Here is a 26442-nt window from a genome sequence, read left to right as displayed (position 1 = left end):
GACATTGTAACTTAATGTGTTTCCAAAGAAGTTCGCATATTTTTGCTCCCTTTTTCAACTATAAAGAATGACTTACACATGTGAGTTTCAGAGGCCACTTTCCTGTTTCCTCTCTTCCCTTTCTCCCCGCGACGAAAATTAATATAGGTGCTTCCTCTCGTGTTACTCCAAATAAATAAATAGAAATACAAAGATTTTGACGTACACTATCATACCAACTGTTAAGAAGAATGAATTGTGTTATTTATTTATTTTGCTTATTTCAACTTTGTTTCAATAATTCATAAAAGTAAGAATAGTAATTAAATACAACTATAATACAGTGCTGTTCAGCCTAATCCCCGGGATAACGAATCGCTAAAAGAAAAAAGCTTTATTCGTGCACGACTTTTCTTCAAAAACACCAACAATTTGTTTTGGACTAACAATTATACGTATATCAAAGTTCATTGTTATGCGTTGGCTTACTCACCCACTTCCCCATCCCAGTCTATTTTTATAGCATACGTATTGCACTGTACTATACAGTATTGTAAAGGTCAAGAGACACCTGCCAATTGAGCTTTGTATACAAATATACAGTACTGTGTATTTAAAAAATCTTTATCCCGGTTTAACCGAATTTTCGTTCAATTGAAGCACCATTGGTCGCACTAGATTCGGTTAATCGGAACTCTACTGTATTTTTTTAAGCATAGTATAGTACTGTACATTGTAATCCAGTGTAATTTATTTTACATTATGAAAATGAAATAGACATTGTTTGTTACATTACAACGCGAAAAAGGTTAACCTACAGGTAACTTGAGTTTTTACCATGTCATTTTAACGAAAATGCGTATCCCAAAGATCGAAATTTATGTTGACGTAACTCGTGATGATTCAAAAGGCATTAAATGAATAATTATAAGACAAGAATTCAGTTTTTCCTGGCGACGTGATTTTAGTAACTTTTCTTCGGCTATCGGCCAGGTGAATACCATCACCTGGCTGGTAGCCCGAGAAGAGTTACTAAAATTATGAGACAAGTAAGTAGACATCAAAAATATTAGTCTTCTTTGGCCATTGCTGCGTACCAGCACACGAAAGGAGCCATTCCTAATGCTGTAGTTAGTGCTTTGTGGAACCCCCCTTTGGCAACACGCAAAGTTGCAACCCTGCGTGATTTGGTATCCAGTAAGTCATCCATGGTATCCTGTAACAAATGGTGTTTTTCGTTATAGAGTATCTTAAGAAACCATTGTTTGTTTGTAGGTGTGAGACAGTTTGTGTAATTTCAGTAATACGAGATACCAGATATTTTCATGGCCGCGAGTTTTCCATACCACTGTAGTTTGAACCGTACTTTATCTCTTCCAAGGGGTTGATAGCTTTGCCCTCATCCATGAATTGCGTTAGTTTGCGTGACAATTCACCTTTTTCAATAAAGATAGCAATTTACCTTGTAATACTTCGATGTATTTTGTGGCATTGATGACTATCGAAAAAAAAAATCAAGATTGCACACAATACCATGACACTTTTCGCCATATTAAACCATATGGTGGTAAAATTGTGGTTTGTCAGTCGCCTCCACATCCACTGTTTGGGAATCGGAAAAATCAGTTTTCGTAAGAGAGTGCAACATGGATATTGGGGCTTATTGCAGACGTGTCATTGATGGTTTTGGAAGCAGAGGTTTCTTTGTGGCAACGAATCGATACATTTGTTAGACAATGAAAATACCGGTAGACGGTTCGTGTTGGTCTATCAACCTCGGTTACGTCCTTGACAGGTTTGAATGGCTGGTCCTTGCACTCCAGGCGACCGATCGTTTCAGGCGCGAAGATACCTGTACTCAACCCAATCTTGGTTATACACATATCTTTCCGACCCATCCTGTTAATGAAGTACGTAACATAGTGCGAATGATGGTCTGACTTCTACCACACTCTCAGTATAAATGATGCGATCTCGGATGAAGTCTGTTAACTTGCAGTGTTTGCATTCTCGTACCATTTGTCAAATACCTCAGTCATACTCACCGGCTGTTCACATTCATTTTGTATTGCCATGAAATGCAATGAAATTCAATGTTGTACAGAAATTCGCATTCTGTCAGAGTTGTGAAAATAGTTCATACTAAAACTGTACACTATAAGCACTTTCGCTGATTGCATCATCACATAGAGAGGATAGACGTAAAGAAAATAAAAACTAAAAGAACAGAGAACTATGAAGCGTCTAGCTGGATGCCATGTTGAAATGCAGGGCAACTAGTAATGTTGCCAAGTCGAAGGTAGGGAGAGTTTAGTGGAGGAAGATAGGACTAAGGAGACGGGAAGAGTGTAGGAAAAGCATAAAAAGTGTAAAGAATTGGAAGTGTGAGGAAGTTCGTCTACATGTATAGCATATTCTGGAGCAAATAGATGAATCTGTTAGCACTTGACACTTCTAACGGGGACTATAACATTAATCACATAGTTTTAAATTTATTTTTTGATTGTATACCGTAAATCTGTATTTTGGTGTAATTCTCCCTCAATTGGTTGGTATCGATGTTAGAAATAAATTACTTCGGTAAAAACAAAGAAAAATACCCTTTTCGTCTAAATATTATTTTAATGTTATTTTCATAGTCCGAAAGAGTACTGTATTTGGCTACAGAGTATGTGGAACCTCTTGAGCAGCATTTGAAACAGCTGTCCAGGGAAGGCTGTCAACGAGACCTCTATTTGTCATGGGGAATTTTCCAGATAACGGTAAGAATAATCTAGAAATGAAATTTCTAATTATTTCTGCGTGAATGTTCATGTTAATATGTGGGCTGTTTTTATTTATTAATGTTTTGAACATTGAAATCTCCTATTCCTATGTCAGATTTATTTATGTATTTATTTATTTACTCATTTTGTTTCTACTCCTTGGTTGTATTGTAGCACATTTTGTATTTTTTTTTTAATTGCATAAGAAGAAAAAATAATTGAATGGGTGAGACCAAGAAGGGAAAGATTCCACCTGACCTTAGTTCTGTGAAACATAAGGAGAAAGAAAAAGATCTTTGGCGACTAAACTAATGATCAAAACGAAACACTTATTCTTTAATGTCCACATAAAGATCTTTTTTTTTTTTAAAGTAATTTAGCTATTTGCAGCAAGTGATAAAATGTTTCATTTTTAGTTTACTATAAAAGACGTGCTGGAAAATTACTAATAAAACAAAGTACATGTCTTATAATAATTACTTACACACGAAATAAGAAGCTTACAATAAATGAATAATTATTATATTCTTGTTGCTAGTCAAACATTGAAAAATAAAGTGAAATATTTTACTTCAATCATCAAAAGTTATTCCATCTTCGTCACACAACATAGACATTATAAGGAGTGTTCAAATGAAAAGGTACGAAACATCATACAAACCAAACCGGTTGAAATAGGAATTCCTCGAGGAATATGCCGCTTTGGGATAACGTAGTGCAACATCGAGGGAAGAGAATGTAGTGTCCGGCGTAGTTGTGCGCATGCGCGAGCGTTTCTCACATGACGCAGGAGAGAATCAGTCAGTTGTATGTTCTTCCAATTGACGCGGCAGTGCGTGTGAGGAAATCATGGCGTTCACTTTGAAAAATTCGATGATTGAGGAGCAGTGAGGTGTTATCAGATTTCTGACTGCGGAAGGGATTAAATCAGTCGATACTTATCACCAGACGGTACCTGTATACGGGGGAGAGTGTGTGTCCGACAAGTCACTGAGAAAGTGAAATGCCCGTTTCCGTGAATGCCGGGAGAGTTTGGGTGATGACCCCAGACCAGGCCAGGCAAACATAATCACGGCCGAACTAATCGACAAGGTGAACAACCTGGTAAGAAGTGATCGGCGTGTCACAATACAAATGTTGGCAATGATGGTGGGACCAGCGTTGAAACAGTGTGGACCGTTGTGAATGACAGGTTGGGTTACTGGAACGTTGCGTGAAACCTAACACGCAAGAATTCTGGATAGTTCTTAATCTGCAGAAGTGTAACAGTTATATCAAGTATTTATCGGTGCCATTTCAATCAACAGAGGATGTTCTAACTCTATAAAGGGGAAAGCCTTCATAACAACCATTGATCTTTTCAGTTAATACTTCCAAATTTTGCTGCATCCTAATAGCCGAAAATATATTACCTTCGAGCTCAATCATAACAGAAAATCATACGAATTTTTGAGGTGTACAATGGGGCATAAGACAAGCTCTCAAAGTCTCAGTGTCGCGACGAGGATGATTTTGGAGGGACTATCCGATAGGATTACAAGTTTTGCGGGTGATTTTGTCAGCTGTGCATATAGCTTTCCACAGCATTTCCAGGATTTAGAATTACTGTTTCAGAAGCTTAGAAAACACGATTTTCAGGCATCACCCAAGAAGACACACATAAGTTACCATGAGCTTAACGTATTAGGACATCTCGTTAATGGAGAGTCCATTAAAATATCTCCAAAGATAGCCAAGAAAATACAAAATTTCAAGACACCAACTACAAAGCGGATTCTTGAAAGTTTCATCGGACAATGTTCATATCTTAGAGCGCATATCAAAGATTTTACGATAAAAATCGAGCCTTTCCAGGAATTAGTAACCTCTAGATCTAAATTTAAATGGACAGAGAAGCATGATGTTCTTTTCGAACAATTGAAAGACATATTAAACGCCCCATCACTAGTTCATTTTGACGACTCGCTACAAATCCGCATCTATACCGATAACAGTCAAATACAAATAGCTGAAATACTCGCTTGCTATGACCGAAAAACTGACACTGAGAAGGTGGTTGCCTACTGTTCTCGAAGATTGACGAAAAGTGAACAGAAAGCTAGCATGTGGCAAAAAGAATTATACGCACTCATATATACTTTGCGTAAATTCCGCTATTTTTTGCTAAATAGAAGATTCAATCTATACGTAGACGCAAAGTGCATAGCTACGATGAACACACAACCTGATATGGTCGGAAAATATACCAGATACAAACTATTCTTGGCCGATTATGATTTCAATATACAGTATTTACCAGGGTTCAAACATCCAGCAGATATAATCAGTAGGGTCGAACAAACGCAAGATTTCAAGAAGGAAGAAGAAAAAGAAGAAAATAGCGACGAAAAAGGCGAAGAGTATCATGCCTTTAGATCACATAGCCTTCAAGTTAATACTCTAGAGATAGAAAATAATAACCTTCTCCCAAACATCGCAAGAGAACAACGTAAGAACGACAATTACAAGGTCATCATTTCTGTTTTAGAAGGGAAAGAACCGGACAAGATTTCTACAGTTAAATCAGCAAGATTTTTTTGTCTTAAAAACGGCATATTATATAGAAAACAAAACCATCTTGATTATGGTTTATTATATCTTCTATACATATCCAAGTCTTAGCCAACTTGTGGTTCACAACCTTCCACCGCCAAACAAGTGGCAAACATTTCGGTTTCTCAAAATTGTATAAAACCGCTATAAAGAAATTTTATATGCCGCATTTCAAAAACTATCTTCTCACAAAATACGTACGTGTCAGGACTGCCAACGACTAAAGAAGCTACAACAAAAGAAACAGGCCGAACTACTACATCACCCGGTGGGAGAGATAGCAACAACAGGGTATATGACGAACTCAGGCCCTTCCCAAGTAAAGAAGGAAGAAATAAATACATATTAGTAGCCATGGAATTAGCTACACGTTATGTTATTGCAAAAACAGTGGACGCAATAAACGCGGAAAATATAGAGAAATTTTTGGAATATAATATCATTCTCAAATTCGGAGCATTTACAACGCTGTATTGGGACCAACATCCAGTAAATGGAGCGGCTCGTTTGCAACATTTAGCACAGAAGTACGATTTCACCTATAAGTATTCACCCACATATAATCATGCTTCGATAGGATTAGTAGAGCAAACCAACAAAATTGTACAAAATTGTCTCAAATTTTTTGTACAAGAACACCATACGGATTGGGAAAGATGGTTACCGCATGCCATTTTTGGCATCAATACTTACGTACAAAGAGGGACCAAATATTCATCAAGCTTCTTATTATTCGGATACGAACCTAGGATCCCGACAGAATATACACTTGAATCAAAACAACATATACAAGTTGACAGAGATAAATTAACAACCATCAGGAAGAAAGTACAAAATAACCTGGAACAGGTATATAACAGACAAAGCAGTTTTATGACAGCCACCATAGACAGACAACTTATAATCCAGGGGACCTTGTTTTAGTATATTACACCACAAGAAAAATTGGGTTACCTCAACACTTTACTATTCACTATGAAGGGCCAGCACGAATTGTGGAGAATCTTAATTCAAACTTATATCGTGTGGAATTACATCCTAAATTTCGCGACAGAATTCAAGAAATTGCGATCGATCGCTTGAAGCCATTCTACGCGGACCAAACTGAGGGTACACAAAATTAAGAAGAAAGAGGCATAAATTCAAGAAGAAGAATTTAACAAAATTCAAAGTACTTACCGGGAACAGAAGAGGGACTAACAACAGAAAAAAAAGATACACTGACATAACATCGCACTTCTTTATTTTAATTATAAGCTGTCTCATTATGTTATTTAACTTCGGTACATTAGTATTTCCGTTCTTATAGCAAAACGCAAGATCAACATTTGTTTCTCTTTCTTTTTTAGTTTCAAAAGTAATTAATCCTTGTAAGGTCGAAATACGACGCTTTGTTTTTAGCATCGTTTCTTCAATACGAAATACATGAATGCTTAATACGTCATTGTTTCTCCTTATACAGGATGCTCATAAAAACAGGCCCTTCATAACTTTATACAGAGTGACCAGAAATTTACATTCTCTATTTTTTTCTTTTTTAAAAATAGAAAATATTCCAAATACTAAACCAACAATTTTCCTTTTCTTAAATCTAATAATAATTTATTGATGCCTCATCTTTCATAAGCCCCGTTACAAAACAAAAACATAACCAATTGGCTAAACATATCTTCACCATTAGAAAGACTCAATTCCCTGGCGCCTACTACTACTACTACGAAAATGAGACTCAACCGATATAGACTATAAACACCGGATTTAACATAAACATAGAAAATAACAATTAGTGAACTAGTGTACTTTTATTAATTGCAGTGATGACACTTCTACTCACTCTGAGGGAAATGATAGTGGCTGCTTTGGTCCTGCTTAGATGGGACGGAACTATAGTGTTATTACCGCTACACATATAAATATCACAACAAAGTATCTTAGTTATTTTACAGTATTTTATAGTGTGTAAACAGTATCTCCAAATGTATCAGTGTTGTAGTGCAAATAACTTTCATTAATAACAAGTATTCTTCTCAAAAATAATGTGGCAGATTATTTCTTTTCCAGTGTGGGGAGTGTAAGGATCCCCACATCATGACAAAAGCACATGTCAATATAACATGTGTTATTGATTGTAAACAGTATAGCAGACGAGAAGCCGACATGAAAGACACCGAGGAAAGCCGAAAGAAGACGGACCTCACGAAAGGACCCGAAGAGGACAAATAAAAGCCCTACCACCGAGGAACCTTGCATTAGTCGACCAACTGATCGTAACCTATCCTAAACTCTGGAGGCTGCTATAAGCGGAGGTTTCCTAGAACCGAATCCTTGAAAACCCTGGAGGCTGCTATGAAGCTAAGAGGTTACCCGTACAGAACATTATAAGCTGCAAACCTTGGTCATTATAGAGACACTTTGTTGTTACAACTTTTGTAAACACAAAAGACTTAATTTTATAATAAAATTGGTGAAGGGATAAAATCTCGGTCCATTATTGACTCTACCTATAAATCATTACAATATACGAACACTTTGTTTCCTTCATGGTTATGGTGTATTTAACCGTGTTTTCTACATGTCCTCTAGCATGAGTTATTCACAGGGAAGTCATCTCGTAGATGTTGGGTAATACCCGGATCTGTGTGAACCATTGCTCTGTAGGACATCATTGTAAGTGATCGTACTTCTCGTGACGGAGGCACGGAATGAGTCCTCTACTTAAGGAAACATCGTACAACATGAAACTGCTAAAAAGTATTCAATGGCTGAAATAATAACTTCCGAAAATAATTTGCGAAGCCAAATTCAAAGGAAACAACATTCATTAAACCATCGATGAGTGCTAATAGGAGATATCAGAAACTTTGTGATTCTTCGGCAGCAGGTTTACTTCACATAAGCAACACAGAATATTGACGACGATTATATTAAATATCATTACGAAGCGTGCTTACAGGTGTGCATATTATCAGACGCTGTCCGCTTCCCCAGATCCAAGCAATGCCGAAATATATATTTTTTCACGAAGAGCACACAAATAACATCGAGAATATCTTCAAAAGAGAGCCACAAGATGTCACATATTAGCGTGACCATAAATGAATAAAGAATATTGTCGTATTATTTGTTCAGGCAAGTACAATTATCTGCTGTCCGTATATACTCTCTACATTCTAATAGTCTGATATCATAGTATAATTTCAGTGTCAGAGTGGAAAGATTTGTATATACGTTTTAAATTTAGCTTCATTAATTTAATACATTTAATTTAACAATATGGCAATAAGAATAAGGAAGTAAAGAGTAGGAGCCAATCCAAAGCTCTAGTGTACCATTATTTTAGCTTCACACGTCATGTATTCACTGAAATAATAAACAATATGTAAATACGCTCTTTTCCAGGAATGAGAAAATCTCGAAAATAAATCAAAATTCCTGAATTGGATTACCACTTCGTTAAAGATTCTTAAAATCCAATAAAACAGAGTGATGAATATTTCTAAATATTATACACTATGATAATTTACCAATTTTGAATAGGTAATAAAGAAAAAAAAAACTAAGTTCTGTAATACTGCTTTGTTCCAACGAAATAACGCACAACTGACTCGGTTCTAGAACATGACATTTAGGTTCTTGCTTAAGCAGTAAACCAGCAGTAAGATTCCGTATTATTACCACCTCTATATATATATCACTGTTCACATTGCTATTTAACAAATTAGTTTATTCGAAATCATAAGCTCAAGTTAGGATAACAATTTTTATTATTTTAGGTCGGTTTATCATTACAAAACGGAGACAAGTTTGAAAAGAAAAAAAAAATCCAGTTTGATTAATAACTTAAAACAATTGTATCTTATAACAGTTTCATAAAATTGCATATCGATACTTCAATTGATATATTTGATAATCACAAGACAGTTTCAGCGAATCGGTACATTAGTTATAATATATCAGACAAGGATTGATCTTGAGTAGCCAACTACGGAACTTTACAATAATTGCTCTTCGACTAAATTCGTATCATGACTGGTTTTACAGACAAGAAAAGGAAAAAAAAATCTACCAAATACTGATCCATCCCCTTTTTAATTATCTATGAAAAAAAAAAAAAAACTGAACGTTCCATCTCTGAAGACATAATTATCTAACTGTCACTCATATTCTACAGTGTCCTCCAATCTGTGTTGCTACTGTATAACTCCAACTGAGTTCTAAAACTGTAGCATATATCAGATATGGCTTAAGCATTTAGCCCGCCCTCGGACAACACATTAAATATTTTATTTATGCACTACAAAGTAAAGAAAGGAAAAAAAATAATGGACAGCGAATTATGTACATATGGTATGATTGATGATAAGAAACGTAAGTACGTGACAGGATATTCTCAATACTAATATGAAACTTTATTGTTTTATTTATTTACTTTTTCTTTTTTTACAACATGCAAGAAAATTCATACTAATGTGGTGGATCAATTCATTAGTTTGTCAGTCATATAAATCTAAGAGCCACAAGGTGAAATCAACCTTCATAAAATATTCCGGAGCTAAGCTAATCATACCGTGAGTTTACAGTAACTAAGAACATGTACCGAATACGCAATAAGGGTAAATTCGCTTATATTTAAATGCATTCCGACTTAAGATTCATTCTATCATGCAAAATTTTGAATTGACTGTAAAGATTAATAGTAACGTGGAGACATTTATGGCAGATAAGCGAGATGCGTAACGCAAATGAAATTTAGCTATTCATAGTACTTATATTGATCATTTTTCGCAAGATTACTTCCAAGAGTTATTAGTTTTTATAAAAATTTTTCAAACTGTTGAATTTCACAATACACTCCTACGTCACCGACGCCATCTTGGAAGACGAACTTTTATCTCCATAAAGATGTTATTGTTCAAAATAAGAAAAATCAGATTACCTGGAAGCCAGGTACAATTACTTACAGTCTTAAGGAGCCCGATAACAGCCCACTTTCCCTTCTCCAAAAGCCGGGAATCTCGGCCGTCACCAGTCTTCTCAAACTGAGGTTATATGTCTGCTTCTATCATGGCGATTTGCAAACATTAATGACCAGCGGGGGTGGATCAGAAAAGGTTAAATAAAAATTTTGTGAGAACTCGGCAACCGAAAGAGATTATTAAGGTTATTCCCAGATCACTTTTTGTATATAGGTTAATGGCACAAATCCAATAATTTCGTAATATACTAAATTTTTGACATCGAGTTCTCTCACCCCCTTTCTTGCTGGTCTTTTGCTTTCTTCTTCTTTTTCTTCTATACCTAACTACTCGTGCATATCCTATTTTATGTATAATTATTAATTCATACTATTGTTAATTGCATTAATTTAGAAAAATCAGTATATCAACAACTATCATTAGAATTATGTTTGCTTTATCCCAATTTAGTGATTTTACTGTTTATAAATATAATCCTAATACGTCTAATATTATTAATCAGTTGAGTTTGGTAGTACCCAGCAGAAAACTTCACTAAAGCTTCACTGAATTGTCATTATTATTAGGCCTAACACTAGGCCTAATGCTCTATTGATAATTAAGTATAAAAATACAAGAATTTTGGATTGAAAATCTTGGTGAGTAATAATAATACCATTTTCAAATTAATAAAGTGTGTAATACAAATTCCCCTTCTTCTATTCAACTATTTAATATGATTTTGAAGTGCATTGGTAATGTTTCGTTATTATTATCGTAATTATATTTGTATTACCGTAATGCAGTTCTTCCTCAGCACAATGCACATTGTGACACCGGTTAATTTATTTATACATAATTATATTCCGCCTAACAATATAGGTTTTACAAGTCAAACGTGTGCTCAGATATAGAATAATAGCCGAAATCTATATAATTACGAAATATCAGAGAAAGCAAAGGTTTGCCAAGGTGTGCCAAACCGACCTAACAACAACTAACCTATGTAATTAACACAAACACACGAACTAACAATAATAAAATAAAATGGCACAAATGCACAATACGGGAGCCATCAAACATGTAACGAGTTTCAATATAGGCATACCGGTATTAATATAATGTAATCGCTACCGGTAAACCGGTACGTTACATTTTTCCCAGTGGCCTGTAAAAAAAAAAATTCAACAATTTTTTTTTTATATAACTATTTATAATCTTTTAACAGCTCCTCCCGTTTTTCATTAGAACAATTGAAAAGTTTCACATTTTGTAAATTTTGTGTAGGTACTTCTCTCCCCTTTAAATCTTTTAACGAAACAGAGTTATGATGCACTTTTGTAGCAACATAAGGCCCGGTGTAAACAGGCATGTACTTGTGAGTAATTCTTTAGAACGCATCAGATAGAAAATGTGTTCGAACCATTACTAAATTTCCTTCTTTAATTTCTACCATGTTATTTTGCAATTTTCTTTTTCTTTTCGAAAACAATCTTGGTTCAACCTGAATATGACGTCTTGAATTCTCCATATTCTGCAATTCCGGAGGCCAATGAAATTTTTCCCTAAATCTGTCAACAGCCGAAAAAGAAATAAACAATTCAGCAGGCGTACAATCAATGGCACTATTATATGAATAATTAAGTAAGTCTTGTGCAGTCTTCAACACCGTTTTCCATTTTGAATGATTATTGCTGCACAACAATCTTACTATTCGGTTCAATTCTCGATGCGAACGTTCCAGAATCCCGTTAGCCCACCGGTTTTATAGAGAAATCAATATATGACGTATTTGATATTTTCCGAAACAGGAACGGAGTTGTTCATAAACGTAGAAGTACTATTATTATTCATCGAATCGGCAGTAACAGAAGGATACGGCGCGTGTAATGTTGAAGTAACCGAAGTTACCACCGGCATGTTAGAAGAGAAAGGAGAACTAAATATAGGAACCGGAGGACATTGGCCATATGGTGGTTTCAAATTATACATTCCAGGTGCAGCATAAGGGACTGGTCCATTTCCATACACTAAAGGGTAAGGTTGGACTCCATTCATAGGTCTAAATTTGTTAACTCCATTCGTCCCCCAGCTTGATTTCAAATTCCGATTCCTCCTCCAATTTTTGACGTTGTCGTCCATTATTGTTTCTAAAATTTTGACTAGTTAAAGTTCAAAAATGGTTCTCGTTTCCTGAAGTTTCGTTTTTCATCGGTTCTGTTTGAACAGCATTATCGATTCGAGTCGAGTTAGACTGCGAAATAAAAGTCTTTCTTATTTGTGGTTTCCTATTCTGAAATTTTACCCCACTGAAATCTGGACAAGAATTGGGATTACATTCTAATTCCGCTATCCTTAGTATTAGATCCTGCACGGTAGTGACCGATCCTAACTTTAAAATTTTCGATTCTTCGCTTGGAAGACAATCTAATATTAGATCCTTTAATTCCTGATCAGAAGGCGATGTCACAATGGAGTTATACTTCTCTACAATATGCCGAACGAATCCCAACAAGGAAGAGTGTTTACTTTTGTCATACCGCAACGAATAGAGATGGCGCTTTTGTGCTCTCTCCATTCGCTCCGATATGTACTGTAATTTGAATAATCTGACAAAATCTTGAAATGTTTTGATTTGATTTACTATACTTCTATACCATATCTTTGCTGATTTTTCTAAACATCTTGCAATTATATATAGGCGGTCCCTATCGGTTAGTACATACATATTCATTGTCTGCATCAAATCATCTAAAAAAATTTGTACCACTCCCTGAGTTAACTGTCCGTCAAATCGTGGAAAGTGATGTAATTCGCGCAGGTAAGATCCCGCACCCATTTTGTATGAGGGACTGTTTTCCCATTGTTTACTTGTCTTATCTAGATCTGAAGTTTCCATTTCTACAGTATCATTTACAACTATGTCTGCCCTTTTACATTGCATGACGCACGGTTCGCGACACGACGTCCTCTTTCTACCGGTTTTATTCCTAAGCCGTTTATTTTTATTTTTATATTTATTTCTCTCTTCATCCGAGTCAGATGATGAAGATAGATTTATGTGTACGTTGTTTTCTTCTCGGTTAATTCGCGTCCCATCTAACATGAATACCGGAGTCTCATTGTTTTCATTAGACATGTTATTCTCGATTCTAACAGGCTTCGATGTTTTTCCAATTAAATTCTGGTCAATGGGGCTCGACGGATCTGAATTATTTTTATTTAGGTGATCATATACTAAGGTCTTTAAACTTTCAGTGTTTTGTTTGCATAAATCGCGCCCATGTCGATATGCATCAACTACGTCCTTTTCTAACACTTTCACCATGTTCGTTGTTCTCTCATTTAATTCATACAACTTCCGGGTTTCTTCAGCTTGTTGCTCTTTTACAAATTTTGTTTCTGTTTCTACAGTTACACTAACTTTACTAATTTGAACTTTCAATGCAGATATTTCTTTGGTAACAGTTTCTAATTTACAATCCATATCTTCAGTCGATTCTTTAAGATCTAATTTTAAAATACCTACATCAGACTTAACCTTATCCATATCTTTAGTAATATCAGTTATTTCCCTAGAAAATTTCTCCTGAACCTCGACTACAGATTCTCCAAACTTAATTTTTGTTTCTTCAATTTCAGATTTAAGCTGCGATACTTCATTTCTTAACTCCCCTTTCATAGACGAAAAAGATTCCTTAAGAAATACAATGTCATTACCCATCTTTGACATTTCTGACTTTAATTCACCTATATTAGTTGTCATTTCATTACTAATTTCCGTTCTGATAGATGACATTTCTGTTTTTAAGTCACTTATATTTGTTGCTATTTCTGCTCTAAATGAAGACATATCTAATCTCAACCCTGCAATAATCGTTGTTAACTTATCTAAAAGAGGACCACCCCCTATTTCGATTTCTGGGACAGATTTCTTTGGCTTTTCTTTTCTACCAGTAACAACAATGTCATCCTGACCTACAACAGCATTGATTTCAGCCTGTACATTCATTTCAGTATTTACTTCTCTATTTCCTTGCATTTTACATGTAACACAATACCATTTGTCCTCCGATTGTCTTAGAATCTCTAATTCAGCTGATGACATATTCAAACACTTTATATGGAACCATTGGTCACAGCTTTCACAACAAATAGCTACATTGTCTTTAGCACTACTGCTATCACAACAACTGTACTTTTCTGGTTCATGTCGTCTCACTGATATTTCACTCATTTTTTTTTTTTTTTACATAGTAATTGGGTCACGCATCTCCAATATCTACCATAATTATCCCCACTGTAATTACAGAATCTCACACCAGTATTACATACTACAGCGAAGTTAATAATCATCCTTGGCTTTGGGTCGCCACTTTGTAAATACGCTCTTTTCCAGGAATGAGAAAATCTCGAAAATAAATCAAAATTCCTGAATTGGATTACCACTTCGTTAAAGATTCTTAAAATCCAATAAAACAGAGTGATGAATATTTCTAAATATTATACACTATGATAATTTACCAATTTTGAATAGGTAATAAAGAAAAAGAAAAAAAAAACTAAGTTCTGTAATACTGCTTTGTTCCAACGAAATAACGCACAACTGACTCGGTTCTAGAACATGACATTTAGGTTCTTGCTTAAGCAGTAAACCAGCAGTAAGATTCCGTATTATTACCACCTCTATATATATCACTGTTCACATTGCTATTTAACAAATTAGTTTATTCGAAATCATAAGCTCAAGTTAGGATAACAATTTTTTATTATTTTAGGTCGGTTTATCATTACAAAACGGAGACAAGTTTGAAAAAAAAAATCCAGTTTGATTAATAACTTAAAACAATTGTATCTTATAACAGTTTCATAAAATTGCATATCGATACTTCAATTGACATATTTGATAATCACAAGACAGTTTCAGCGAATCGGTACATTAGTTACAATATATCAGACAAGGATTGATCTTGAGTAGCCAACTACGGAACTTTACAATAATTGCTCTTCGACTAAATTCGTATCATGACTGGTTTTACAGACAAGAAAAGGAAAAAAAAATCTACCAAATACTGATCCATCCCCTTTTTAATTATCTATGAAAAAAAAAAAACTGAACGTTCCATCTCTGAAGACATAATTATCTAACTGTCACTCATATTCTACAGTGTCCTCCAATCTGTGTTGCTACTGTATAACTCCAACTGAGTTCTAAAACTGTAGCATATATCAGATATGGCTTAAGCATTTAGCCCGCCCTCGGACAACACATTAAATATTTTATTTATGCACTACAAAGAAAAGAAAGGAAAAAAAATAATGGACAGCGAATTATGTACATATGGTATGATTGATGATAAGAAACGTAAGTACGTGACAGGATATTCTCAATACTAATATGGAACGTTATTGTTTTATTTATTTACTTTTTCTTTTTTTACAACATGCAAGAAAATTCATACTAATGTGGTGGATCAATTCATTAGTTTGTCAGTCATATAAATCTAAGAGCCACAAGGTGAAATCAACCTTCATAAAATATTCCGGAGCTAAGCTAATCATACCGTGAGTTTACAGTAACTAAGAACATGTACCGAATACGCAATAAGGGTAAATTCGCTTATATTTAAATGCATTCCGACTTAAGATTCATTCTATCATGCAAAATTTTGAATTGACTGTAAAGATTAATAGTAACGTGGAGACATTTATGGCAAATAAGCGAGATGCGTAACGCAAATGAAATTTAGCTATCCATAGTACTTATATTGATCATTTTTCGCAAGATTACTTCCAAGAGTTATTAGTTTTTATAAAAATTTTTCAAACTGTTGAATTTCACAATACACTCCTACATCACCGACGCCATCTTGGAAGACGAACTTTTATCTCCATAAAGATGTTATTGTTCAAAATAAGAAAAATCAGGTTACCTGGAAGCCAGGTACAATTACTTACAGTCTTAAGGAGCCCGATAACAGCCCACTTTCCCTTCTCCAAAAGCCGGGAATCTCGGCCGTCACCAGTCTTCTCAAACTGAGGTTATATGTCTGCTTCTATCATGGCGATTTGCAAACATTAATGACCAGCGGGGGTGGATCAGAAAAGGTTAAATAAAAATTTTGTGAGAACTCGGCAACCGAAAGAGATTATTAAGGTTATTCCCAGATCACTTTTTGTATATAGGTTAATGGCACAAATCCAATAATTTCGTAATATACTAAATTTTTGACATCGAGTTCTCTCACCCCCTTTTCCTGCTGGTGTGTTGCTTTCTTCTTCTTCTTCTTCTATACCTAACTACTCGTGCATATCCTATTTTATGTATAATTATTAATTCACACTATTGTTAATAGCATTAATTTAGAAAAATCAGTATATCAACAACTATCATTAGAATTATGTTTGCTTTATCCCAATTTAGTGATTTTACTGTTTATAAATATAATCCTAATACGTCTAATATTATTAATCAGTTGAGTTTGGTAGTACCCAGCAGAAAACTTCACTAAAGCTTCACTGAATTGTCATTATTATTAGGCCTAACACTAGGCCTAATGCTCTATTGATAATTAAGTATAAAAATACAAGAATTTTGGATTGAAAATCTTGGTGAGTAATAATAATACCATTTTCAAATTAATAAAGTGTGTAATACAAATTCCCCTTCTTCTATTCAACTATTTAATATGATTTTGAAGTGCATTGGTAATGTTTCGTTATTATTATCGTAATTATATTTGTATTACCGTAATGCAGTTCTTCCTCAGCACAATGCACATTGTGACACCGGTTAATTTATTTATACATAATTATATTCCGCCTAACAATATAGGTTTTACAAGTCAAACGTGTGCTCAGATATAGAATAATAGCCGAAATCTATATAATTACGAAATATCAGAGAAAGCAAAGGTTTGCCAAGGTGTGCCAAACCGACCTAACAACAACTAACCTATGTAATTAACACAAACACACGAACATAACAATAATAAAATAAAATGGCACAAATGCACAATACGGGAGCCATCAAACATGTAACGAGTTTCAATATAGGCATACCGGTATTAATATAATGTAATCGCTACCGGTAAACCGGTACGTTACAAATAGTTACTTTAAAACCAAAGTCCGTTGAATAACAGACAATCTGTTTTAATTTCTCGATGAGTAACCACAATTATATGTAAAATTCCTGCAATTTAAAATTAGAACTACAATTTTACCTTGATATTCTTGAAGCAAACTTTTCGTGTCTAAAAGAAAAAGAAGTATTTAGTATATCGTTAAACATATGGTTTTGTGTCTTGCATATTATGCAATTGTTACTCATTCCTGGTATTTGGAAGTTAATCTGTTATTGACAAAAGCAAAGAGTAATATTGAAAATAAAATATTAACAGAATATTAAAAGTAAATAATTCATACGACAGATGGAATATTTAGAAGAGATGCTGTCATTAAATTGATTCGAGTTTTTATCATCTGTACATTTCCCAGAACTGTCTTTACATACCTGTAGGCTTTTGCTTGTTGATGGGAACTTCAGTACAATTTAACAGCTGGAATGGTAACTTCATCACCTTTATACAGTTTAAGCACCTTACTGTTAATCCCAGCAATAGACTCACGCACCCCTCATAACCCCTCTCCTCTTTGAAAGTTAACTGCTTACACTTGTTAAGTTAGAAGAAGTGAGAAATAAGTATGGTGAGGTCAAGAAAGTAAATATGCCAGGAATATGTTCATTCTTCGTCTTAGTCAAAAGTGTCAGTAGCCCATAAGTGCACTAGAAGTGTGGGAAGTGGATCTAGATAAGTCTTCACTTTAAAAATAAACGGTCTATCTCAGTATAATTTGGCCAAAATCTGGAATCTTTTTCTTCTTAATCTTACCCATAAAATTATAATTTAAGAGTTAACTTAGTTTTTAACTCATTAGTATACGTATTTAGGGATGAATATTCCTTTATTACCGTGAAGAGAGAATAATAAGAAAGATTTAATGGCAGGTATTTACTTCGCGGTTACGATTCTTCAAATAATATATTTTTTGTGTGATAAAAATGTAAATGAACCTACCCTTCCAAACGTTATTAAAACAGCCGCTAGATGGACCGTATTGTTTAGAAGGCCTGTGTAATACGTTGTAATGGTTATTGAAGTCTCCACTAGATGGCGGAGGTGAGAATGACGTAATTCCTTCCTCACCTGTTTCCGCTTGGTGGAGCAAGACAAGTGTAGCAAATTAGTATTGAATTTCTCTAATTGTTTGATGTTAATGATAGTGCTCTTACCTGTTTGTCAAAAATGTCTGAAACTTTGATATGTTACTACGAAATAGCAGTTACATTCTGTTGGAGCCACTTGCATTTATCAAATGTTTACATGTTTACAAAGCTTGTGAGTGTTCTTATGAATGAGATATTCTGCTCCTTTAACTTATTTTTAATCTATTGCTGCAGCTTACTGCATTATTGTGCCACTTATAGTATTTTGTGGAATTTACAGTTGTCATGAAAAGAAGTTCATTAACAAGGACATATAAATAGCAGGGCTCATAGCGAGTCACTTTTTAAACTAAAAGTTACTTTTTTCAAGTTAGTCACTAAAAGTTGCTTTTTTTTTTTTTTTCAAATTTGTCACTAAAAGTTACTTTTTTTTTTCAAATTTGTCACTAAAAGTTACTTTTTTGGGAGATAAAGTGGCTTTTTCGTGTGATTTATGTTTTGCATTGGCAGTTTTCTAAGAAAAATATTATAAAAATAAATTTAAAAAGGCAGAAACTTGTTACTCATTACTCTTCTGAAAGCTTCAGTACTTGCTGCCATATGTGAAACAGTCAGCTTTATTCCCACTTCAGCTTTTATTCTTTCTAAAGCACAGTGGATGTTTGGTGGATGCTTAAGCTCTCAAGGTGGAGTTGAGAACCCTTCTATGTCTATTCTTTCTTCTATCATAATGGTCTTTTAGTTTTCTCTCGTAGTAGTTAACGTTCCGCTCAACGTTGTGTGTGTGTATTTGTGTGGTTCATCATGTTCGTCTTGTATTATGCTTCTTGTATGTTCTTCTTACGAGTAGGTGATGAATTTAAATATTTCATTGCTTGGAGGGCTCTATATGCTAAGTTAAATATAATGTCTGGGATGAAGAAATTCGGAAATAGGCCAGAACTGATTCCACTTACTCAGAAGCTTCTTACATCTGCCAAGTCTGCTTACCGAACTACAAAGCATACTTAGAAAACCTAAGAAAGGAGGAAGCTCAAAAAGTAGAAGTAAAGAAGAAAAGATGAAACAAAACAACAAACAAAGAGAGAAGTGATGGAGAAATTGACAAAGGAAAAAAGGGGCATGATGATATTTTGGTCACTTTTTCATGTGCTTTTGGTCACTTTTCAACTACTTATAAAAGACCTGACCACTATGAGTCCTGAAATAGCCGTCTTAAGAATAGGCATATATTACTACAAGTTGTAGTAGCTGCTTTTACATGTTATTGTTATTATATATATATATATATATATATATATATATATATATATATATATATATATATGTTAAGCATTATTTGTCGCAACGTAGTTCTGGCATTTGCTTTGGAAATAACGTAGATGTAGTGGGTAGTGTCTTTCGTTCGAGCCATTTGTTCATTTTCAGTGTGTCCATCACAAGCTTCATGAATCTAGTGACTAAAGTGGAATAGTTTAGATGAATGAAACTTTTGTCGTGCACAAGAACCTTGTCCTCTACTTCATCTGCGTCACCCTTAACATTCATTGCTGTTAGACTTGACTATGCCTCCCTCCGTTTATAGGTGGGGGAACTTTTGTCTGACAGTGGTGCAGATTAACCTGGGGCGTGGTATTTGTGTTGCACATTAACGCAATACTCCACAGTTAGTATAAATAAACCAGATCGTTCATTAACAATTTTTTGCTTAATTTAAGTCGTCTTAATATGTAGTAAGTTAAGTATAATTCCTCCTCCCCTTAAACAGGAAATAGCTGTTGAACAAACGTAGGATTTAATGAGAAGCACCATTATCCCTACACTTCTTCCATTTTTAAAAAAGTAAGTAGAAAACTAAGAACAATATCATATTGTTTTGGTAATAGCAATCGTTATATATGAAATTCTGAGGAATAAATGTGAATTTTCCAACTGCACAAGGAAGTCGTCTTTTCATTGATTATTTATGCAAATCTTTATTAAAATTGTTTTCCGAAAATTTCAGTGATCACACACCACATTGGATGGGTAATAAATCGTGAACCAAAACCCTTCATCCTGTAATGATTCACATGCTTGTATCTATCACTATACCAAGTTTGATTCATAACTGATGAGTTCTGTTGAACTCATCCGAAATTGAGTCAACATTTTAGCCTTTCAACGTGGAAGAGTGATTCATCACCAGTTATGATTTTCGTAAACCATTCTGGGTCATTTTCAGCAAGTTGGACCCACTCTTGTCACGACGACACCGTCTTCTTTTTGCTCTGCTGTCAGGCTGTGGGGCACAAATCTGGAACAAATCTTCCTCTTCTGTAGATCTTGTTCCACGATGTTCTGAACAGTATCCTTCCCAATGTGCAAGTCCTCTGCAATCATCCTGAGGGACTGATTACAATTTTCAGCCAGCTTTTCCCCACACTTTTTCAACATTTTCGTCAGTTTGAAGAGTTACCGGACGACCAGGTCTAAGGTCGTCCGTGACCGCTTCCCGATTCTCACGAAAACTACGATGCCGCACAAAAATGTTCACTCGAGAAAGAGAATCATTGTTGTAAGCTGTTTGAATTATGTCCACGATCTGCGTAGCTATTTTGCGTTTGAATTATGACCACGGTCTCCGTGGCCGTTTTGCGAAGTTTTACACAAAACTTGATGGCTACTTTCTGCTCCACTTTACTATCCATGACGAAGAAAGAAAACACACTACACTGAAATCACTGTAACTCACAAAATTCGAAACATAAATTTGTGAATTCTGACACATTGCACATCACATTTGATACACACAATAATGCCTGGCGACTCCAGCGGTTATCTTACATTGTTGTCAGTCTTAAAATTTAGTAGACACACTGTGTATGGTATTCAGGGACGAAAAGGAATCTGTGTTCTTAAGACACTACTTATCATTGAAAACGAAGTTCTTTTCAACTATGAAATCAGAAATTCCTTAGTAATAAGCAAACTTTCGGACATTGATGTCTTCGTTTCAAAATGTTTTGTAAAGACTAGAATGGAAAAAATTAAATGTAATAATGAGTGTGACTTGATAGTGGTATCTTCTTTCCATTATATGTTAACGTAATTGCACCTGTTTTCGTTATTTTTATCTTGTGATAATTTATTAGGTAGGAATAATAATTGACAACTTAGAATAACTTAGACATTACTTGTATTTTTAAATGGCATGTGCATGTAAGTTAGGAAAATTACTGAATACTTTCCATTTTTCAGAGAGCTCTAAGCTTCCTGAATAACGACGGGAATCTTCGACACAACAATGTATGTCTTTCGTCTGTTTTTGTCAACGCAGCTGGTGAATGGAAGTTGGGTGGGGTGGAATATGTAGCTGGATCTAGTGACGGCACTGGGCTGCCTATAAAAATTCTGCCAGTGCTGGAGAAATATGATCCACCAGAAAAAGCAGATCCCAGCAAACAAAGATTTATAACGAAGTGGTAAGTCAGAGTAATTAAAATACACAAGAAAGAATGACCACTAGTTTCGCTTCCAATTTTTCACATTTTTCAGAATATTGCAATTTTTCTCAATAATTTTATTGTATTGAACAATATTAATTCGTGAAATTATAAGTATTTACAAATATATTATTGTTATTATCATGTGTCATATAGTAAGTAAAAGTAGATACGGAACAATTATGTCAAATGACGATATTTTTCTCTTATTACACCGTTGTAGTGTGCGTACTGGTATTTAATGGATAAGAAGTAATTTAAGTAAACGTATACTATGTATCATGCCAATATTTTCATAACTGAAAATTCTATGTTGGATTACTTGTACCGTCAGATGGCTGATCAGTAAGCTTGAAAAATAAAACATCAAAACACGAAAAGACGAGTCGCATCGTATTGTGCTCAATTTGTATAGGTACTGTCCAGCAAACGGGAGATCGGATTCGAATCCCCACAAGTTAAGCAGTCAAACTGTTACATGCTATTCATCATTACTCAGATATTTTAAATGTCTCGCTCTCAGCAGCTTATCTAAATTTATAGCGTCAGTGATTTGAACATGGTGTTTTTTCACGAATAAATATCTTGACGAGCACAAGAAATGCAGAAAAAAGTTAATACTATTTCGTAATACAAGTTTTTTAATTAATAAGTGAAGAAAGATAAATCCATTCGTAAAAACTAGAGGGAGCTGAAGGAGAATTTGGCATTGATGAATGACAAGTGTACGTTCTAGCGTATAGAGATGATCTAGCGGATAAGTCCCCAAAACAACTTCAAGATGCATTACGAACTGCAGAAGTGTTCTTAAGTGGACTAAATATGAAGACTTGGTAGTGTACCAATTCAGTAGTTTGGATCAGCCCTGTGAAGGTAAATACTACTAGAGTGAACGAAATATTTAAATACCTTGGTTGTATCTTTACGTTCAAAAATTGTAAGTACATCCACCTAACGGAGAAATATGTATCCCTTCTACTGGACAGATAGGCTTGCACCTAAAACCGAAGCAAAAATGCACTGGGATAAGGAGATTGTCAATCTCGCCGAGACCGAATAAGAAGAAGGGATTTAGAATCTCTAAAGGAGAATTCAGTCATTAATAACAAGTTTAAACCTTCCTAGTGGGGCTAATAGTGGAGACAGATCTAAAGCGATATATTGTGATCGTCGCCGTAGATAGATTCGAAGAACAAAGGCTGTTAGGAAGAACAAGTACGGAGAAGATCGAGAAGTACAGGAAGTTAGAGGCCTTCACGAAAGGCAAGAAGTTTAGAATATTGCCAGTAGTTGTGGAGAACAGGGGAGCGATGACAAGAGCCACGGAAAAAGCATTAACAGAGTTGTCCGTTGTAGAAAGATGGACTATAAAAACGATGTCAATAATAGCTCTGCCATTATCATTAGACATTGCTAATGCTTGCCTGGACTGTTGATGTGCCCCACCGTAGAAGTTAATGTGTGTTTAAAAAAAAAAAAAAAAAAGTCAGAAGGATAGGTGTAAATCTGAAAGGACTTCTTGTCGGCTCTTAGAGACAAGAAATTTTGTATTTGTGGTAGGAAATATAAACTTTTTCAGCGTCTTTCTATGTTCGACTTAAAATGGAAGAAAAAGGGACGGGGGAAGTTCACTAAGATGTTCATACGAGGCATTCGAATTCCGTGAGAGACTTGGAGTTCGACGAATTCTATATGAAAGATACAGAAGGAAGAACGCAAAATATTGCCCACAGTAACAGGTGAAGCGGGCATCTGCTAGTTTCTGACATGAGTTGATCATTATCTGTCCTCGAAATTATTATTGTCGTCAGCATATGCACATCTGAGTAGATTATTGAAAATACCTCCTCCGTGGCTTATTTTTCTTATGGCTTCCTTTAAAGATATAATAAATAGTGTTGTTGACAAACCGTTTCCGTGTTTTATTCGTTTGTTGATATATCAAATATACTGTATATAGCTCAGTGTTAATTGTGTATGTTATAAATGTCTTTGGCAGTAATTTACTCACTTTACACTGTGACTCAACAGGTAAAAAACATTCATCTATGAGCATCTGTTTATTATTAATATTAAAAATAAAGTATTATATAAAGCATTTTTAATATTGATTCGTGTTGCTTTTTTTTTTTTCAGTTCCACGGACATGTGGGGTTTAGGTTGCTTGATATGGGAAGCATTTAATGGATCTTTACCACAGCCTTCTGCTCTCAGAAATGTAGATAACGTAAGTGATCTACAATAATAATAATAATAATAATAATAATAATAATAATAATAATAATAATAATAATAATAATAATAATAATAATAATAATAATAATAATAATAATTATTATTATTATTATTATTATTATTATTATTATTATTATTATTATTATTAGCAATAGTAAAAATATTAATAAATTATTGTGCCCTTTTAACAAGAATGTTAATAAAAGAAAAAAATACTTCGTTATACGCTCTGAAGATGCACAACGTCAGTTTATATAACAAAGACATATATACTATACTATACTATAAGACCATTACAGTATAAGGTGATATTACTCAAATAGAAACAGCGAGGGAAGTAAAAGATGCTAAAAAAAGAAGAGATAGGCTATTTTCATCCAATATTTGAAGAAATTACATTTACTGATGCTGAAAGGATATACTGGAGGCTTAATTTTTATACTTTTCTACCTAGGTAGTAAACATAAAAAAATAAATTGAAAGAATCCGTTGAAATTCAACCAACTCTCGTAATATGTTGCGAAAGTGCATTGAATGGAAATTCGAGTCATTTATTTCTTACCTCTTTGCTTTAATTTCTTCTCAAGAATCGATTAGGAACCCAGAGGGTAGACAAGTTGGTATTGCCGTTAAGAGAAGCGAAGTTGAGGAGATTGAAATTTGTTCTTGACAGGCAGTAATGAAGTCCATTTGTAACTGTTGCTCTTTCTTTCTTGTTTTCACAAGTGGGGAATATTGTGTAACGTACCGGTGTGCCGGTAACCGTACATTAATTATTTTGTTGTCTATGCTATTGTTTGGTGGCACCCGTATAGTTAATCTGTCACTTTTGATATAGTCAATATGCTATAACAGTCATATTTTGTTAGGTTGATTCTTCATTAATTTTCCCTTTAACTATGTTTGTTTTTGTAAGTAACTGATAACTTATTATTGTTTGGGTGAAACTAAACAAGCCAATTTGTCATTTTTGTAAACTTCCCATATAATACTATTACTTTGATACTATTGAATATCACCAGTTATATTAAATTTAAATAACAGAATAACGTAAATTACTAATTGAGGAACCATATACATTCAAATAATTAATTCTTAAATTTAATTACTTACCATCTCAAAAGTTTGAAGATTCGTAGTTGTCGGATATACTACTTTGTTTGCTTTTACCTGACCTAAATAATCGAGTGATAGGAAATTATTTCAGAAATCTTCGTAAGTACAAATCTTTAGTAGAAAAGCAATTATTCAAAGTAAATAATAATACTAAGATATATATGTGCGAAATAACGAATAATTTATAGGTGTTTCGAAATAATTATCGTAAAAGAGCATCGTGTGCAAGTAGGTATGTTAGTAGAAGAAGAAGAAGGAAAAGTTACAAGTAGCAGACTGCTGGTGGCGGAGCCTCCTGTAATTTGAAAAGTAAACGTAAAAATGCATTACATCAGACTGTAACCTGATCAAAATTGAATTTTAGATCAAACCTTAATATTATCTGATTTAGTGTTAAAAACAGGAGGACTCCATCAAAATTTCGTAATAACCCGTTTAGGTTGCCACCAAGGAAAACGTTTCATATTTAACAGTCTGCCATATTGTGAAAACAGAAATCATGCAGTGATGGGAGTCCGGTTACAAGGAGACTCGACAGCTGTGCTTGTGAATCTCGGATGTGGAAGCTCGTTCTATCCGAAATCTGGTACCTGTTTTTTTAAAAGAATTTGCTGCCATTCAGGTAACCTAATTTATTATTTTTAGTCGTCCAAGATTGAAGCTGCCAACCTAAGATGGCGCCTCGTGGGCTACAACAGTAACATTACCATAGTGACGTACTATTATGAGCATTAACTGTGATGATAAAAACCAGCTCGATTAAATATGCAAAGGTTTTATATTACGATGTCTAGCTAAATTAGTGTTGCGTCACGCATCTTACGCATTTCCTATATATCTCTCCACTTCTCTATTCTTGTCCTAAAGAATGAAATTTAATAATACTTGGTAGTAATAACATGTCAACCTCAACTAAAATTCGTTTCGTTGTTCGTATTCTTATTAGCTATGATTACGGTGAATGATATTACCGTCACATCTTGGAGACAGTCTTCATCATGTAAACATCTAGATAAATAGTAGCCTTGTGTGTTTGTTTAAGGGGGAGTTCAGCTTTGGTTTGCTGCTCTTCGTATAATAATTGT

General features: G+C 34.4%; 1 protein-coding gene across 2 annotated transcripts in view; it reads left to right on the top strand.

The window, feature by feature from the left end:
• yata (N-terminal kinase-like protein yata) overlaps nucleotides 1-26442 on the top strand; it is a 74915-nt gene that overhangs the window by 10594 nt on the left and 37879 nt on the right. For both annotated transcript variants that reach the window (XM_081730486.1, XM_081730487.1), the window contains exons 3-5: nucleotides 2619-2741; nucleotides 21762-21985; nucleotides 24143-24233. In XM_081730486.1, coding sequence (XP_081586612.1) covers nucleotides 2619-2741; nucleotides 21762-21985; nucleotides 24143-24233 — 438 coding nt within the window. The remainder of the gene's footprint in view (nucleotides 1-2618; nucleotides 2742-21761; nucleotides 21986-24142; nucleotides 24234-26442) is intronic.

The sequence above is a fragment of the Thermobia domestica genome, chromosome 11 (genome assembly GCF_964235325.1).
Source record: "Thermobia domestica chromosome 11, izTheDome1.hap1.1, whole genome shotgun sequence".
NCBI classification, from domain to species: domain Eukaryota; kingdom Metazoa; phylum Arthropoda; class Insecta; order Zygentoma; family Lepismatidae; genus Thermobia; species Thermobia domestica.
This window is presented reverse-complemented; position numbering and strand designations above follow the sequence as displayed.